Raw genomic sequence first — 17,452 nt, 5'->3', positions numbered from 1 at the left:
TTGCACTTTTTACTTTATAAATAATCGGTGATATATGGTTATTTTCAGTATTTGTTTATATTTACTCCTTGTTTTGCCTCCAAATTTTAATACTTCGTTTTTAAACGAATAAATAATTAACTGTTACAAAAAAATACTATTATATAATATTTTAACAGAATCAATCAGTGTCACCGAGAGCTACGAATCTATGAAAATTGAGCTTTTATTTTCAAAAGATATACTTTTTTTTAAGAAACATAGTTTTTCGATCGCAACATATTTTTGAAAATTTTTCTAAAAATTCATTTAGTTATTCGTCATTTAATCACGTAATCATACGCATATAGCTATTAAAACACTTTATATCACGTACTAACTTACGTCGTTGCTTATCTTCCATTTTGTAAATTCGTTTTCTGTGAAGCACGTTCGGAAAATTTTAGCAATTAATACATACATAACAGAAATTAAAAAAAGCAAATTTTCTTTGCATTTTGAGTTTTCTATTATTATTGAATTTTTTACTATTTATATAATGTTATTAATTTCTTGCTTAAGAAATAAGTGTCCTTGATTAGTAGTCAGAGTAATACTGACCCAGAAATCAAGCTAAATTGATCTGAACTGTGCTTAAAAAAGGAAATAATTTCTTCACAAGTTTTATCTTAATTATATTCATTTATCAGTATGTCAATGGTACAAATTTTAACTATATGGAAATAAATATGTATAATACTTTTACAAGTTAAAGATCAATGTAGTTAAGTTATGTAAAAATATAATTATTCGATAATTACAGCTTGTGTACGCGTACTTGCATTATCACTTATCTAAAGTATTTTGAAGTAATTACGTTGTACTTTGCAAGCACGCAGAATATTCGATTTTTCACGCGGCGATAGTATTGACATTATGATAAACTCTGATCTATTATAAAGAAAGATCAGATATCCACGATTGCCCTGTGCAATTTTTTAGTTTATGTAATAGGCATCACTATATTTTTCGCGCATGATAAATGCTTTATAAATTCCTTATTTGACTTTTATTTATACTTTGTATCAGTATCTGATTCCAAAATGGAAAGATAAATTACATTACGATATAGGGCGTATTAAGAAGCTTTTTTAGAAGCATTTTTAGAAGTTTTGCGTAAAATGTACCTAATGAGATTTTCGGTAACACTACTTAAGTATTTAAGTACTTTAATTAATTAAAAATATAAATATCATTATAAATGAAAATCCCCTGTGAGTAGATATTTATGCAAATTCTTCTAGCACTCAAGATTTGAAAGTATCTTTTAATCAACGAGATATATTTTATAAGAACTTAGAATTAATAGCCCACATCACAGAAACGAAAAGTCAGCACCTCAGTGGAAGGTTTCCAATAAAATTTCATAAACATTGGTACAGTTTATTTTTGATCCACGTAATCCTGCAAGTGCTGGTCGTAAATGGAAGCACGTGTGAGATTCTACATACATTATTTTTAGGCGTTACAGGACGAATGACAAGATCTTTACGAGGCCAGATTGAAAATAAGCGTGTTTCATAACTTCGTTTTGTTTTAGAATGCAAATTGTATAATAGTATCACAGTGTTCTCTTTCTCAATCATTTATAAAAACTGACAAAATAAAGACACTCGACTTTTTGTAAATTCTTCACACGATATTTTTTTATTAAATCTGAGTCTTCGTATTCAAAAGAAAAGTCAAACTAAAAAAATACAATGAATCTCTGCTCTTCGTGACTCAAAGTGTGGTTCAAATCATAGATTCTTGATCAACAGTCAGAAAATGTACCACATTCATTCAATTATTTGAAAGAAATGCAACGAACAGCCTCCTTTACCAGTTTCTAAGCTTTTCTTTAAGTTTCTATACGACGAACCGTTTCCCCATCGCGACAGGCGAAATTAGCGGCTAGATCATTGTGCCCTCACGCGCGCCAGCTAATTACAAGCGTCTCGACGCGACGCCGGAGCCAATCGACAATTGTTCCCCCCATCCCTGTCTTGCCTACTTTTTTCGATTAACTTCTATTGCACTGAGCGTCGCATCGTCCGCGCACAAAGGGGGTCACATACCCGACCAACTCGTTGATTCTCTCTTTTCATTCTTCTGTCTTTCCTTTTGCTCCTGGCCACGCACCAGGCATCTCTGCGCAAAGATAATCACTGAAACCATCTTTATTGACCCACAATGTTTCGCGTTTGCCACGTTGTCGGTGGTGACCAATCGATGAATCTCGGCATCGCCACGGTTTAATGGACCGTTCAATTCTACATAAACCTCATAAGGGTAGATTGACTTTCAATTCCTCGCTGAAAATTATACGCACGGTTTACAACCGCTGTGTAATTGCTTCGTCGGCTCGATTAACTATTGCCAGTGCGTTGTTCGAGATACTTTATTCTCATTAGCTCCACACATACGAAACTGATAATACTGCACGAATAATACTGCTTAAACTATTATCACAGTTTAAGTTGAAATTAGTTTATAATACTGAATGCATGCCTAACCCAGACCTAAACCACAACCACACCAGCGTGACCTAAATATGGCAAGAGGAACTCAGACGTACTTCGACTTTAATCGGGTAGTATTTCCAGCTCATAGTATTCTAGATCTAACACTTCACAACAACGATGTGAGTTAAATGTAATAAGTGTCTAACTCTGACATAGGTAATTTAGATCTTGCACAGAAGTATTTCAAATTTAAAATAGGTCGAACTTAATTTAGACCAGAATAATAGTTGTGTGCTTGTAAGGCAAAGCAGTGAAAATCGCATATTTTATTTTCGACAAATTCTTGTTTTAAATTTCGAGTCTCAATACTGTTTTATATACTTGCGTTTTATTATAATCTCGTTTTCGAGTGAGAAGTTCTTCCAATCTTCATCAAAACCACAGACTTTATACTGTAGATTTCAACTGAACCAGTGTGACAGGAAACAACGTAAGTCAGTTGTTTAAAGTTATTGCGTGATGTTTAAATACATCAAATGAATGCAAAAACAGCAGAGTTACACAACAGTGACACACTGCTGCTGACCTCCCCAATTTAATTAACATACAACTCAAAGTCAGAAATGTGACTTATGTTATTTAGCTCTATAGTCACAATTTTAACCCTCTCTAATTCTAAACATAAACTACTTAACCCAGTTCTAAATCAGAAATATTTCAAACCTAAAGTAGGTTGAACCTAGCTTTCGTTTAAAGTTAGTTTAGCTTAATTTCATTCAGATCTAACTCAGATCTAACTTGGACCTTGGATTTCAAGAAGTTTCTCGGGTTCCTCGAGTTCGAACGCAATTTTCATACCGTTTGGATTGAACCCATGAAATTATTGCCGGAATTCTCACGATGACGATAAAGAACAATATCAAACACGACTGGAACGCGGTGGTCACGTAAACAATGCCGATTGCACGAACGAGAATGCGGCACGTTCTCGCGGATAACAGTGGGATTAAAAGTGCGAAGGATCCATCGACGTCTGGAGTTGCACAAGGACCAGCGAATCAACGATCTCGTGGCAATTGTGTGTAAACAGCGGGCAACCTCTTTTAGTTAACCAGTGTGACATGCATCGTGTGCAAGTAATCCGCGTTACGTTTTGCGTGGCGATGTTCGCTGCGTTTTTAGACGTCTCTTTGGGGGATGCACGATTGCCATTGACTTGCAAGAACATCGCGAGGGACGTTATAATGAACAGCTGCAAGGGGCCTAGGATCAAACGCGATGCAGCACAGGAGAATGTGAAGGAGGCGAAGGAGGCGAAGGAGGAGGCGAAGGGTGACGTGGTAGTAGGTGAGTCATCTATGAGATCTATATTATCTAATAATAGTTTATTAGACACTATTTGCGGTAGGACATATTTGTGATACGACACGCTGTTTTGGGTAGCAATGGGCGGGGTTTCGAAGGGTAGATTGTGTATGATATACTCCTTTCAAATTCCGCGCAGAATAAACTTGAAGTTATACGTATAGTGAATCAAGTGAAGTCTCTTGTGATTTCTTTTGGGATGAGGATTTATATGTCCATAGATACTTGTTTGCTTGGTACTTGGGTAGTGATATCTGTTTAGAACTAACTTATTGCAGAATCCCTAATAGGCGACTCCTAATAAGGGAGTGGGTTTTCGTGCTTCCCTGCAACACTAATTGAATTGGTGAGTTGAAGAAAAACGTAAGTTTGAAATTCGCCAATTTCAAATAATTTCAAAGCTACATGCAAAATGTATAGAACTATACGTTGAAATCAAATATCTCAAAATGTGGTTTTTGGATTTGTATTGTTCTTCAACTCATCCATTGAATTGTTTTGGGTAGTAACAGGTGGAGTCCTGAAAGGTAGTCCACTTCTTAAAAGTCGCACCTAAAATAAACTTTCTCATAGTCAGTGGGTCAAATTCTCTTATATCTTTTCAAACTTCCTGGATGATTCTTTTTGAGATGAGGGTTAATTTATCTGTACTTGTTTCTATACTGCCCAACTATGAAGAAAAACAGTAATTGCAGAAAAATGTGAAATTGAGTCTTTTAGATAATTTTGAACATTTTGTGTCTTCTTTAGTTCAAAACAACCGTAAAACAATGGTTTTACAAAAGTTGGATAATTTTGGACAGGTGTGACCATAAAAATCGTCTTCTATGATTATAAAGAAGTTTCTGATTTATTCCACCTTTGAAATTATCGAGTTAGAAATGAACGAAGTTCACCTGTTTTTTAGATTCATCGGAGGGCGAGCAATCACAGGACGAGATAGTTGGCGAAAAGCGGCAATGGGGCTACATGAATACTCCCGCTGGTGGTTACGGAAATTTAATGCAGGACGTTTACCATAATACCCATCTCCAACTTCCAGGATTAGACTTTACTGATAACCAAGGAAGTCAAATAGCAGAACAGGTCGTACCTAGCTATCCAGAATATCCATCCATACCTTACGGTTATTATGGTATGCAACGTGCAGCTGTAGATGTAATTGAACCTAGTTTGATGTCCAAGGTTCTGGTGCTGAGATCTCCTGTGAGTAGTAATCGAATAATAAGTAATTATCTGAAGGAAGCTTCCAGATTTTTATTTTAGAAGCTTCATCCATTACAAGTAGATACTTATTCCAGAATGCTCAAGACATCCTTGGCTACGATTTAAGCTCGGAAGAACTGGAAGAATTGCATCAGGAGATTGGCGAAAGGATGCCCAGAAATTCGAAGGATCTAAATAAGAAGATTTTCTTAAACGTCGCCGCTAAGTGTTGCCCTAACGCGAAACTGTGCTATGAGAATCCAAGCTTGATTCCATGTATGTTATATTAATGAGAGTTTTCAAAAGCTCTCCGTTTTCAAAACTCGCACTATTTTCAAAAAATAGTATCAGTGTCATTGTTCTGTTAGAGAACGAGTTTTACACAATTTGTACTTAAATTGTACATAATTTTATCTCGTACATTAGTTGTACTTAAACTATGAAGTGTGTTCAGAAGATCTTTCAAGAAAGACAATAAAGTACGCTCGTGCACTTACTGTACTGTATGAAGCAGCTGAGCATTGCTTCGTAATTTTTACCACTATAAAATTTGAATACAATTATTATAACAGTACATAACATTTATTCAAATTTAATCTATTTGTAGATTGAGACTGAACTCAGAGACTGATATTGAGTCGATCCACTTTAAGATGATTAAAAATTAAATTACGTAAAATTTATTTCGTAATCGAAAATCTACCACAATATTGAGTATTTAGGCAGAGTTACGAATTTAGTTCGAGAATACAAATAAAACATTACAAGTATTGTTTTACTGTTCTTCTGTCTTCCTTTAAAAGAGTGAGAGTATTATGTTACCTCAAATTGTCTCAAAGTAGAATGAATATCGGAAATCTGTTTCTAGCCTAACATGACCTTTGACATAAAGTTCATCTTAAGAAGTCCAGGCTTAAGCGAAGAATACAGATTTTCTTTCTTTCTTCCAAAAGATAGTCAACTTAGTTAGAGTCAGACTTACTCTACATGTTTTAGAATTACCCACACCCTAATTTGAACCTAAAATATAATTTCTCTAAAAGAAATCCAGGTTTAAATAAAAAAGTACATTTTGTTCCTTTTATCAAATGATAACTCATACCTAATTCAAACATAACTTAAATGTAACTTACACCTGTAAAAAATCTATCCCTAGTTTAATTTGGCCCATAACATGGAACTTATCTAAGAAAAGTTCAATTCTAAAGGTAGAATACCTTCTCGTTATCGAACGCTTCTCTGTTTCACGAGAAACATGAACAATAATCCAAAACCAGCAACCTTTTCTCGCGATTGTTTAAAAAGCTCACACACCCCCAGCGAGCATTCGAGCCTTGAATTATCTATCAATTTAATGGTATTCTTTTAAGCTGAAAGTGCACTTGCATGAAGAATCGCGAGAGACGATGTCCCGTAGTGGGTTTGCTACTATCATCCAATTTACAAGCGAACCGTGTGCAGCAGTTAATGGTTGTCAGTGTAATGGGTTAGTTGCAGCTAGTGATGGGATCGAAACGTGCTGCTGAGAGTTCAACCAAATGCCAATTTAGTTAGACGTCGGCGCACCCTGAATCATCCGCCTCTTTTCTTTTTGGTCTCTAAAAAGCTCACGGTGAAGTTTTGAGAGCGTCCATAAAATTTATTTCTGCACTGTGCGCGAAACGCCAGTCGTAAACGAAAGCATGTGTAAGATTCTAGAAATTTTATTTCTGGACGACGTGAGACGGATGACAAGATTTTTATTGGACCAAAGGACCCTCGTTGATTTTCCAATTAGGAGTACACGGCGGCACACTAAAAAGAAAATTGATTCATAAATTTTTGGTTTCAAAACTCAGACTGTCACAACCGCTTGTAAAAGTCCAAGGAATAAAGACGCTCAACTTTTTGAAGATTATGAATATTCTCCACATATCAGTAGACTGTGGACATTTATAAAAATTCATATTTTTATGAACAGCAGTGAAAAAATTGAATTTAAATAAAGAAACGTTCCACACTCAAAATACTATATCATGTAGATACCTTAGCTTTCTATATTTGATATGTTTCTATACATGGTACATTCTGTGCATTGAAATTTTCTATAAATAGATACAAATCTGCAGCCCATTCATCAGTTTCTACTTTCGATAAGCAGCGTTTCACATAGAGCAGCTTAACAACTTCAGAATAGTTGTCACGAAATCCTTTAATAAAGCCTGACTTCTCCCATCATCTCCTCGTGCACGAGACGAGCATTGTTCAACACGTTCGCGCCAACGTGACCCGGTAATAATTCAACTTGCTAGAAGATGCACCGATCAAAAATGCTTTACTCTTAAAGAAACTTGAAATAAAAGCTTCTGCCAAACAAAATAGAAGAAACCGAATGGTACCAATACCAATTTTACTTGTCGTGGAATAATAAGGAGACTACTATAATAAAATTTCCATATACAGTGGCAATAAAAAATTGGGTTTTATCATTTAGATTAGACATGTAATCACAAGGTAAATGTAAAACAAAAAGAGAACTATTTGATTAGAGTTTGACCTATTTGTTGGAAGCTTCTGAGATGATAAGCTACAGAAAAGGGTAGACGAGTTCTCCATAATATGGCGGCTCGAATAGTAGACGCTTGTCTACAGCTTCCTCGACGTTTAGGTAACTTCGATAGACCACTTTGTAGCGTAAGAGCTTAACCAAGGCAATATGAAGAAATCTCGTCTTATCTTCTCAAAAATTTGCTACGTAAACTGATATGTCCGAGGAAATATTGTCTATAGCGTCACTGACAGATTCTATTAAATTTATTGAATAACTGAGCAAAAATCAGGGAAAAAATGATAAACGATGAAGAAAAAACGTTGTGTTACAACACGTCCCATGGAACCTATGGCCACCTTTGACCCGTTTGTCCCCGGGGATAATAAAATTCGCAAATTTCTCTCACGTGAACACCCGAACTTTCTGATAAATCTTCGACCAAAAGAAAAAAAAAAGAAAATGGCCGAAAACTTTGATCCCATCGCTATCTGCGAGCCGGTCTCGGTTACGCAACAGCCGCCACGTGTCCCTCGTGCAAATCGCCGTCCTCGGGTCCCCCAATTGGACAGGGAAGGAGAAAAGAAGTCAAGCAAGTAACAATTCGATTGGTATATAAATACTCCTTTATATCCTTCTTTTTCTGTTTTGAACAGAGGTGAAATACAGGCGTACGAGTATGCGTTTGAGAAACATATATACAGAGATGAGTAATGATGATGGCAATGCTAATATCTATATACAAGAGGACCCGATTCGTTCTCGTAACGTTGCACGAATCGCGTCCTCCATTTCTCCGGAGACAGCCTTGGACCAGTCCCCCCGTATCGAAAACAGTTGCCCGATGCTTCTGACCGTCGTCCGTGGTGACTAGTTCGTTTAGCACTAATGTTAAAAAAAAAATAAAATTCAGATTTAATACTAGTGAGATCATTGTTCGACAAAGGAGATAAAAGTCACCGGCAACCAAATTCGTAGAGACAAAAAAAAATATATAGATAAAAGAGAAATACGAGGGAAGCGGTCTTGGACCCCTTCCCTCGTGGCACTTAAAGTTACGTACAAAAACGAACAAAAAAATATACATATACATACAGAGATATACATATACACATACATATATATACAGCACTTGTTTTAAGTCTTTCTCTAGGAGATCGCGCGACTAACATCAGGTCCAGATCGCTTGAATTACATTCTAGGATCGGGTCCATGTCGCGAAGCTCGACGTAACACGCTCGTGTGACTCGTCCAATAAAAGGAAAATAAAAAGCGAGAACAAAATAATGAAAACCTTTAACGACTCAGTCGTCTATCACACATTCTTTCCTTTTTTTCTTTTCTTTCAGGTCTCGCTCCTCCCGAACGCGAGAACCGCGAGGTGGTGTTGCTCCTCTGTATCTGATCACTTCAGGCGGTCAACGATCGAGCTAGGATTCGACGAACGTATCGTTTAATATCTAATTATTTCTCTAATTAAATTACTTCACTATTCTCGTTCCAACACTCTCGAGCTCGCTGTACCGTCTGGATTCGAGGGGGGGACGATCGAACGACGAGACTGTTAGCCTCTTCTAACCGTAAAATACAACGACCAATTATCACTTTTTTATGGGACTAGACGTCTTGTTGACTGTTTGCATCCGTTTCTTTTTCAATCTACCTCCTTGTCGCTTTGTCTGTCTAATTGTCTTTCTCTTTCTCACTCTCTCTCTCTCTTGCTCTCTCTCTCTCTCTCTCTCTCTCTCTCTCTCTCTCTCTCTCTCTCTCTTTCCCCGTCTATTTCTTCTCATCGCTTCTTCTTCAACTTTCTTCATTGATCACAAGCTACGAACCGACGTGTTCGTACGATTATTGTCTATTTCTTCTCTTCTCATCCTAGCGGAAGTTCATGTCTTCTTAAGGGAACGGTGTACCCTTGCTTGCGGACACCGGCTCATTTAAAGCTTCGTTCTTCGATGATATCTCGATTAGCGTTTTTAAAATCCCTGTAAGCAGGAAAAAACGGAATAAGTTAGATGAGTGTTCGATGTTTGGTGATTATTTTCGAAAAGTGATAAGGGTGATGGGATGGTTATGGTGTCCTGCTGGGGAGCGTATTCGAACATTTTTCTGAATATTTTCTGTGACTTTTTATACAGCTGAAGTACTTAAATTCAGGAAGTAGGTTCGAAAAAATCTTCTTATGCTTCTGTAGGGTAGAGTCTTCTGAGAATCAATTAGCAAAGGAATTTAAGCTCATTTGAATAGGAAGAAATACCGCTTGTATTTTTTAATTCATTGCAAAAGTTACGTATGCCAAGATTACTAAAGATATTTTATCATAAAATTACTTTTAACTGCGCATACATAAAGGGTTTAAAGTGTTACGTTCGGAAAATAACTTCCAAAACTATTGCAAAGTGCATCTATAAGTTTCTCAAAACAGTAAAATAGTATATCAAATTTCCAGACGGAAACTATCGAGTGACTCTATTTTCAGAAGTCTCCATAAAACGTGCAATCTCGCGAGTCGCCAAAGGGAAGGAACAGAAGCGAAAGCAGCGGAAGGTTCGCTGTGAGCATCATCGAGTATCAACCCAGCAAGAAGGAACAAAATGAGAACGATGAGTTAGAACATGCTGAGAGATCAACGTTCGATGCTTAAAGGGACGAGGACAAAAGTGACAGTTTGTTCGAAGCTTTAAAGGAAAAGCACCTTGCTAAGTCGACGACGCTTCTGTCGTCGATGCCTGCACCCGCAATGGCCGCTGCAATGCCTCTTCACCGCGCTTTTCCCATCGCAGCCGACATCGTCGCGGTCCAGGTTAGTTCCCTTCTTTCGCGCCCATTTCAATCCGTGGATTTTACGCTTATTCGTGCCGAAGTCGTAGTCGATATCCGACCTCGATCTCTCCTCCGACGACGCTTCCGGCCTCATGGAGGGATAAGGTATAGTATTTACTATCCAGACTGGTTTTTTTCTGAAAAAAACGGAAAGGGAACTGTGATGAGCACACGCAAGCCGAGAGGAGGGTAGCCGGAAGGGCAGGCGGCTCTCTGGTTCACCCCGCGATTGAGTATTAGTGACAGAATAGTTGGCTAACTAAAAACCATACGGAAAGCCAGTTACTGTTAGCTATGGTTGAACATTGTCAAGCGTTGATTCTTTTCAAGGTTTGAAAAGAAACGTTTGTGATGACACTATGGTGTTAGTATACAGTTAGTGTGTACTTAAACTAGTCGAGAAAGAGAACTACACAAACTACATTTCAGAGATGGTTTTAATCATTGTTAATTAGTATAGATAAGTGAGGCACAGCACTCGATACGAAATCCACACCTGAGTATTCTTACCTTTGAAATGGTATTATTTGTTATGTGTTTTAGTTTTGAATACTGCACCCTATTTTAGCTGTGTAGATTGTGTGAGTTAACTAATGAGGATGGATTATGTTTCTGATTTATTTAAAATTGCGTTTTCAGAAAGAAGTGAAAATGAATTTCATTAGTTTATGTAGAGTTTATAGTTTGAAATGTACTATTTTAAGTAGAATAGTAAAATAATATAATAAAATAATAATAATAAATAATTATTCGAAGCAGTATTTAGTACTTAAGTACCATTTAATTGATTTATAATTTTTATGGTATAAGTTAAATTAGAAGATTAGTGAAGTAGTTGAGAATTTATCTAGATTCTAATTTGCCCTATGAATGTCATGCCACATGAGACATTGCTGGTATTGGAAAAGAGCTCTGATCACTGTATTAGTTGAGGAAAGATCAACAGTCATAGCGGAAAGTAAGAGATTAATGTACACAATATAGTAACCGAAACGTATATATAGGCCAATGTAAACTTTCCACAGCAAACATCTCAAGCTGGTGTCAAATAGAGATAAACGAGTTCACAATTGCATTTCATAGTAAATTTTCACAAGTTTATGCACGAAAGTACATATACCAATTAATTGATGAGAATAAACAATATACAAGAACACTTCTAAGTCATTAGCATAAGGTACAAAATAAGTTCCTTATAAATTACAGAACTGTAGCATGTTTCAGAGGAAAATAAAAATAAAATTCTCTTAAGAATAATTAAAATTCTTCTATAATAAACAAAATAAGGAAATCAATTTGTTCTCACTACTTTAAAAGTAATTAAAGTTTTCTCAAGAGCAACTGGGTTCCATGTACGAGTCTGTCAGAAACGTCTTATTCTCCTTCACTTGTATCCCAATCTACTAATCTAAATATCCCATAAGAAGGTGTTCCAAATTAGGAACCAAACCACTTCTAAACCTATTTAAATCCTAGCACAAGTCTATCAATAACTTTTCCATCCCCTTTAAAGTGAAAATCAGCCAACAAATTTTCCTCCCCCATCGAAGCCAAACGTTCACTATTCAACTTAAGACATCTACATGTATCAAGCCATCCCATACGTAATGCCATTGAACGTTATCTTATTTCACATGCAACTAAATAATTGCACTTTATATTGAATCACTAATATACAAATATTATTGTCTACCCCTATCTTTTATTTACCAAACACCTTTTCACTTCCTTCTTCAGACAGCTCCTACTCTATTATCCCAAAACGTGAAACAGAAAACGACATTACTTTCACGATGACTTAATACATTAAATCTATCCAAACCAAGATCGTCCCCAGGTACCTCGATCATTATCAATGTCAATGACCCAGAACCCAGAACACAGGTCCTTTGGTCCTCCTGACTGCAAGTCTACATCTAACGCAAACAATCTATAGAAATAAAGTGTACAGTGACACCAGTAACTTTGGTCCTTATCACGATGGTAGAGGCATCATTGTTGATGTTTGCTTCCCGGTGACCAAACAGTTAACACCGGTGATCCGCCCGTATCACGAGTAAACAAGCCCGCAGGCGTGATACCAGCCGCGGGCGCGAAATCGACGGGCGATCAGGTCGGAGGGAAACGTGGTCAGTCGAAGAATTGCGAAAAGAAACGAGAACGAGGCGTGATAGCGAACTCGTCCTAGTACTTCGGACTAACCTTCTTCCTGAGGCCTCTCCGTGCAACCGTGAACTTTAGGAAAACCGACGACAGATTATCGTCGCAGCGGCAGATAGTGCGCGGACGCGCGCAATTCGCCTCCATGCTTGTCCCCCGCGACACACAATTGTTCCGGTTTTCTATGCCAGCGGAGGCTGTGCACCGTAATTAACTCGTCCCGCCGCGGCTAATAACACATTCTGGTGTAAACCACCTACTATCGACGAGGTAAAAGTCCAACTCGCGCATCCACGATTCCCTTCTATCGAGACCAAGGAAAGAATAACAAGTTGTTGATTGCGGGGATCAACTGGACGGCCCAAGGAATCATCGCGTAAAATGTCACGTAAACGTTCACGCGAGGCTGAGGTGAAGCTTTCCGCGTGAAATGTTAGGTATCTGTGGCAGAGAACTATGGGGGGCTTGGATGGAGAGTATGAGGGCTAACAGGTGGTTCCTTTGATTTGTGGTGAGCTACTGGAAGCTACTACTTCGACTCTCTGAGTGTATTGTTTAGAATCATTGGGAATTGAGAGGTAGAGAGATAAATTGAGAATGTGAACTGTGGTAGAGAACCTGACCAGAAGGTTATATTTTTACTTTGAGGTTGCTTTCAGCTATCTACCCTCTCTTGGGACATCGAGATTTAGTTCTATATGTTCTTCTATGTTCAATTTTACTGTGTTAATGAAGGAAAATTAATTGCGCTTTGAGGAACTTGAGACAGTGTAGAATTACGAAAAGTTTCATATAATTATATTAAAGATTGCTTGCGGTCCTAGTTCTTTTTATAACTTAGAAAAGAGTTAGGTGTGCAAACATCTTTAGAGTTCGTAATGATGAAAGCAGTGGAAATCCTTCAGTAAAAATCTAATAAAATTTAATTCCTATAATTAATCTGGCTACTTAACTATTGACAAATAAATCAATTGACAGTACTAACTTAAATCAAAGCTCAGGTACAATCCTCAAAATAAGGTACTCTTCGATATACAAAACGCATAAAATTGAAAACAGACAGCCCAAATTTGTCCGACACTTCCGCGACTTATTCCACTTTACTCCTAACCAATTAGTGAAATGCTACTTTCACGGTCCAGACCAGCCGGACACGTGCACATCTCGAATCCGTGCTCCTCTAATCTCCTTACCTCGATAACGTCTTTAAGATTCGCCTGAACCAATCAAATGCGAATTAACTGAGATGATGGTTGGAAAAAACCGCAACTGCGGCTATCGCCAACGCGATTCACTTTGCATAATGAAGCAAGCGTGACTTAAGTCGACATTACCACGAAACCAGCTCGTGAAAAGTAATCCTAAATTACGATCTGAGACCTGCCGAGGAGATGGTCAACGGTAAAGGAAGGTGACTAGACTCACAGCAGACAAACATCATTTCTGTCATAATTGATCATCTAGGGTCGACCGGCGTTATTGAAAAGGTTAACAGAGTCAGAGGTGAGTGGCCATAATCGGCAACCCGTGTAACGTTGACCTTCCAATTTCATCTGCCTCCAGTGGAAATCAAGAGTCACGAGTGCTACCAATATCAGAAAAGAAGCTCACTAACAAACCTATCATCCGAATTCTGCGTTGTCGGCCACGTTTTCATACAAAAACAGCCTAATCTGCGAGTACCGACTGTGAGCGGCGACTGATCTCTGGGAGAAAATCGCAGGGATGATTTGCAACACGTGGAAGAAATACTTTCTGTTATTTTCAGGTGGCAGGGGAGAAGCACAGGGACAAAGTGATGCCTGACAGGAACGTGCAAGAAGCAGGGCGCAACCAGAGGCGAACAGAGGCAGTGTTAGGTGAGAAAAAACCAAAGAAAAAAAGAGAGACTAACATCCACTCACACGACGTCCGCAGAACTGCTCTTGTCCGGCTTGCAGTATTGTTCTAGCTGCGAGTAGCTACACTGTCGGTAGCAGCACTCCTCAGCCAATCCAGGCCCCAAAGGATCCTGAGGCTCATCCTCGTCGCTGTAGGAAAATGGCTCGTTGTACCCTCGGCCTTTGCACGCCAAGTACAAAGCATCGCTGAGACTCTTGGAGCAGAGCCTCAACGATCTCTTGTAGGGTATCCCACTCACTGTGTCCAACAACGTGAGAAGGATCAGCCCAAGCAGGACCATTCTCCTCGTTCTGCATCTTTTGGACGAGATCATGGCACAGCCACTAGTCGTCATTCTGACGTTCCTCTTGATGGTAACCGTATCAACACTGAATAGACGAGTAGGTCCTCGAATAGGCGACGATGCACGCAACAAGTTGAAGCTTCTTGACTCTGCGAATAGTTCACGATCGACTCGCAACTGGCGACATTCTCCACCGGATCGTCACGTGTCTTGGACGTTCCACGATTCCTGGCTCGGTCCAGGGTCGTTGGTTTCGCGTAATTATGATTCTAAACCCCTAATCTTAGCGGTTCCTAAGCAGTCTTGGTCTCTCGAGTCCCGAAACTCCGTCACGACTCGAAGATTCTTCAGAAATGGGTAAGAGATGACGGCTGTCTACCGATTCGGTAGCCAGACACTTGGCTGTCACTTGGTTAGAGCTGTTTCACTGATCTATAGACGATCGTCTCTCGGCCAATGCTTGGTAGCAGGTCGACGACGGTGCGTTACTTTTGCCAATGCTAAGTGGAGATGAAGGCAACGGAAGAAAAGTGTTCGTGGATAGATGGATTGGTGTTTCTGAAGAGACCTCCTCTGGTACCGAGTTCCTCGGTGCCACTGGTACCGGCTCGCCTCGCCACGCGGTTCTTGTTCCAGATTTCACGGATTAGAGGAGAGGAGCGATAAGAAGACTCATCTCACAGAGAGGGGAAATGATGACCGTAGGAGTAGGCGGCGGAGGAACAGAAGAGATGACAGAGAGAAGGAGGGAGAGAGGTCATGCTGGCTGCTGGTGGTATACACGGGCACTCGTGTGTGCTCCACAGTACACCGAGAGAAGGGGTCGATGAAGCGGGAGATCGCTCGATCTCTTTCTCATTTTCTTGGTACAGAAGAACCGAACCTCCCGAGCACCGCCGGCTATCTTCGGAGTCGTAAACTCCGTTGACCCTCGTCTCGGTCGACGAAAGGGAATCTCTCCTCGGAAGAGTGGCGGCGCCTTTCGCTTGTTCGAATATGCGCGACGGGACAGGGGCCATGCCGCGGCGTCGAACAGCTCTCTTTCCGCCCTTACGTCGGCACCATCCTCCGTTTCCGGTGACACCGTGCTCTCCCCGCTGGAATCGCCAGCGTGCCATCGTGGAGGGCCGACACGCAACTCGATCATCCTCCTTCGAGTGAGTAAACATTCGGCGCGATCGCGGCCCCCGACAAAGGGTGGCCATTATCGGGGCCGTCGATTAATCATACGCCGCTATTTTGTCTCGGTCCGATATATTCCTCGCATATTTTTGAACAGATACCGAGCGGGAGACGTTCGACCGACCTCGTACCCTCGTTTCTTTCTGCCGATTGTACTAGTTCCGATATCGTTTCACGATGTGGAGGTCTTCGCTCGATCCTCCTTCCTCTGCCCCCCGACCTATTCGTCTTTCTACGTTCGCAACGATTACCGCATTTTATGAATCGATGATTAGATACGTCCTCTTTCCGCTTGGCTGACGATCCCAGTCCAGGTGATGCTCGGTCGCCCCGGTTAAGCGACCGCGGCCACGACTGCGTGCGTCTGTTTACCAGTCGCGGAGTTTTCTGCGAGGTTACGACGATTGTGGGTAGATGCAGTGATGCAACGATCATTGTATTTCTGTCGCAGGGTGTCAACGACGGACACGTAATCAAGTAGATAAATTCAGGGGGACTGTTCTTGTCACTAGTGTTTGCCGCCTCCCACTGATTGTTTACACTTTGTTCTACGCGTAGGAATTAAGAGATGAAGCTGGGCGGTGGATGAGCGGTAGGAGTCACTTGCGAGTTCTGTGGGCAGTAGAGGGTCCTGCTGAAATTGCGATTTATGGGACAACGACTTCGAAACGATAATACTGGTCGTTGAGATTTATTCGATGTTTGATTCATGATTCAATTGTTTCTCACCTTTAAAGGGAAGATGCACGTTCGAGAATCCTGTAATAAATTTACCACTTTAGTCTTCATTCCCACAGAGTTCGATTACTTCATACACTTGTTAGTAATCATCACTGAGTAACTTCACTTCTTTCTTATGCTTATTCACACGACTACTCATTTTTGTAGAATTAAGCGCTAGAACTGAGAAGACAGCGCGTGAGGACCTATAGTGTCCTTAATTCCCTTCAATTGAATGTGTCATAACACGAACAGTACTTGTCACATTTTACGATTCTTAAGAACATATTCTGGTAACCAGACAGGAGTTCCACAACATAATAGTCCCTGTTCCATTAAAAACGCAATATGTATATACTATGATGATTATTTTGTTAAAAAAAGGCACTAATTTCTAATAAACAATACTTCTGTTTGCTCTTCTATAAATAAATAAAGATTGACAAGTGTTATTTTTTATATAAACTCTTTAGTTATGTTCATACTGACGCCACTTGTATCCGTCATTGCGGTAGTCAGACGTAAGTAGAATGAGTTGCGAGGTGGTGGAGACACGAGTAGAGTGAGCGTGTGCCATCACAGTGTGCCGAAATTTTCGAGAAGTTCGACGCCCTTATCGTTCTTATTGTCAATGCGCAGTAGAGAAAAGCCACGTGCGGATGTTCGAGTCGATATTTCCGTTTGCGAAAGCACGTTCGACGTATAAACCGTCATCAATCTTACCACGTGTAACATGATTGTAAATTCTGTAGCAGGTGATGGCGAATCAGGAAGAAATTCCATGAATGTACTCGTGGCGCAAGAATGAACGCCAAGGAC

General features: G+C 39.7%; 1 protein-coding gene across 1 annotated transcript; it reads right to left on the bottom strand.

Annotated features, from left to right (window-relative positions):
• Nucleotides 1-8,169: 8,169 nt before the first annotated feature.
• LOC143176984 (insulin-like growth factor 2) lies at nt 8,170-15,562 on the bottom strand. Its single transcript, XM_076374683.1, has 3 exons — nt 14,451-15,562; nt 10,259-10,523; nt 8,170-9,548 (listed from the first exon to the last, which is right to left on the bottom strand). The coding sequence occupies exons 1-3, from the start codon at nt 14,780-14,782 to the stop codon at nt 9,540-9,542; spliced, it is 606 nt and encodes a 201-aa protein (XP_076230798.1). The 5' UTR covers nt 14,783-15,562; the 3' UTR covers nt 8,170-9,539.
• Nucleotides 15,563-17,452: the final 1,890 nt, after the last annotated feature.

This window comes from Calliopsis andreniformis, chromosome 3, assembly GCF_051401765.1.
Source record: "Calliopsis andreniformis isolate RMS-2024a chromosome 3, iyCalAndr_principal, whole genome shotgun sequence".
Taxonomy (NCBI): Eukaryota; Metazoa; Arthropoda; class Insecta; order Hymenoptera; family Andrenidae; genus Calliopsis; species Calliopsis andreniformis.
Note: the sequence above shows the minus strand (reverse complement) of the source record. Positions and strands in the feature narration are given on the sequence as shown.

Bases quoted from the DNA above. Each gene is read 5' to 3' on its own strand.
- LOC143176984 (XM_076374683.1), bottom strand. From the start codon at position 14,782: ATGACGACTAGTGGCTGTGCCATGATCTCGTCCAAAAGATGCAGAACG. The intron at 10,524-14,450 runs GTGAGTGGATGT...CGTTTTTTTCAG, and splicing joins AGCAGTTCTGCGGACGTCGT to AAAAAAACCAGTCTGGATAG.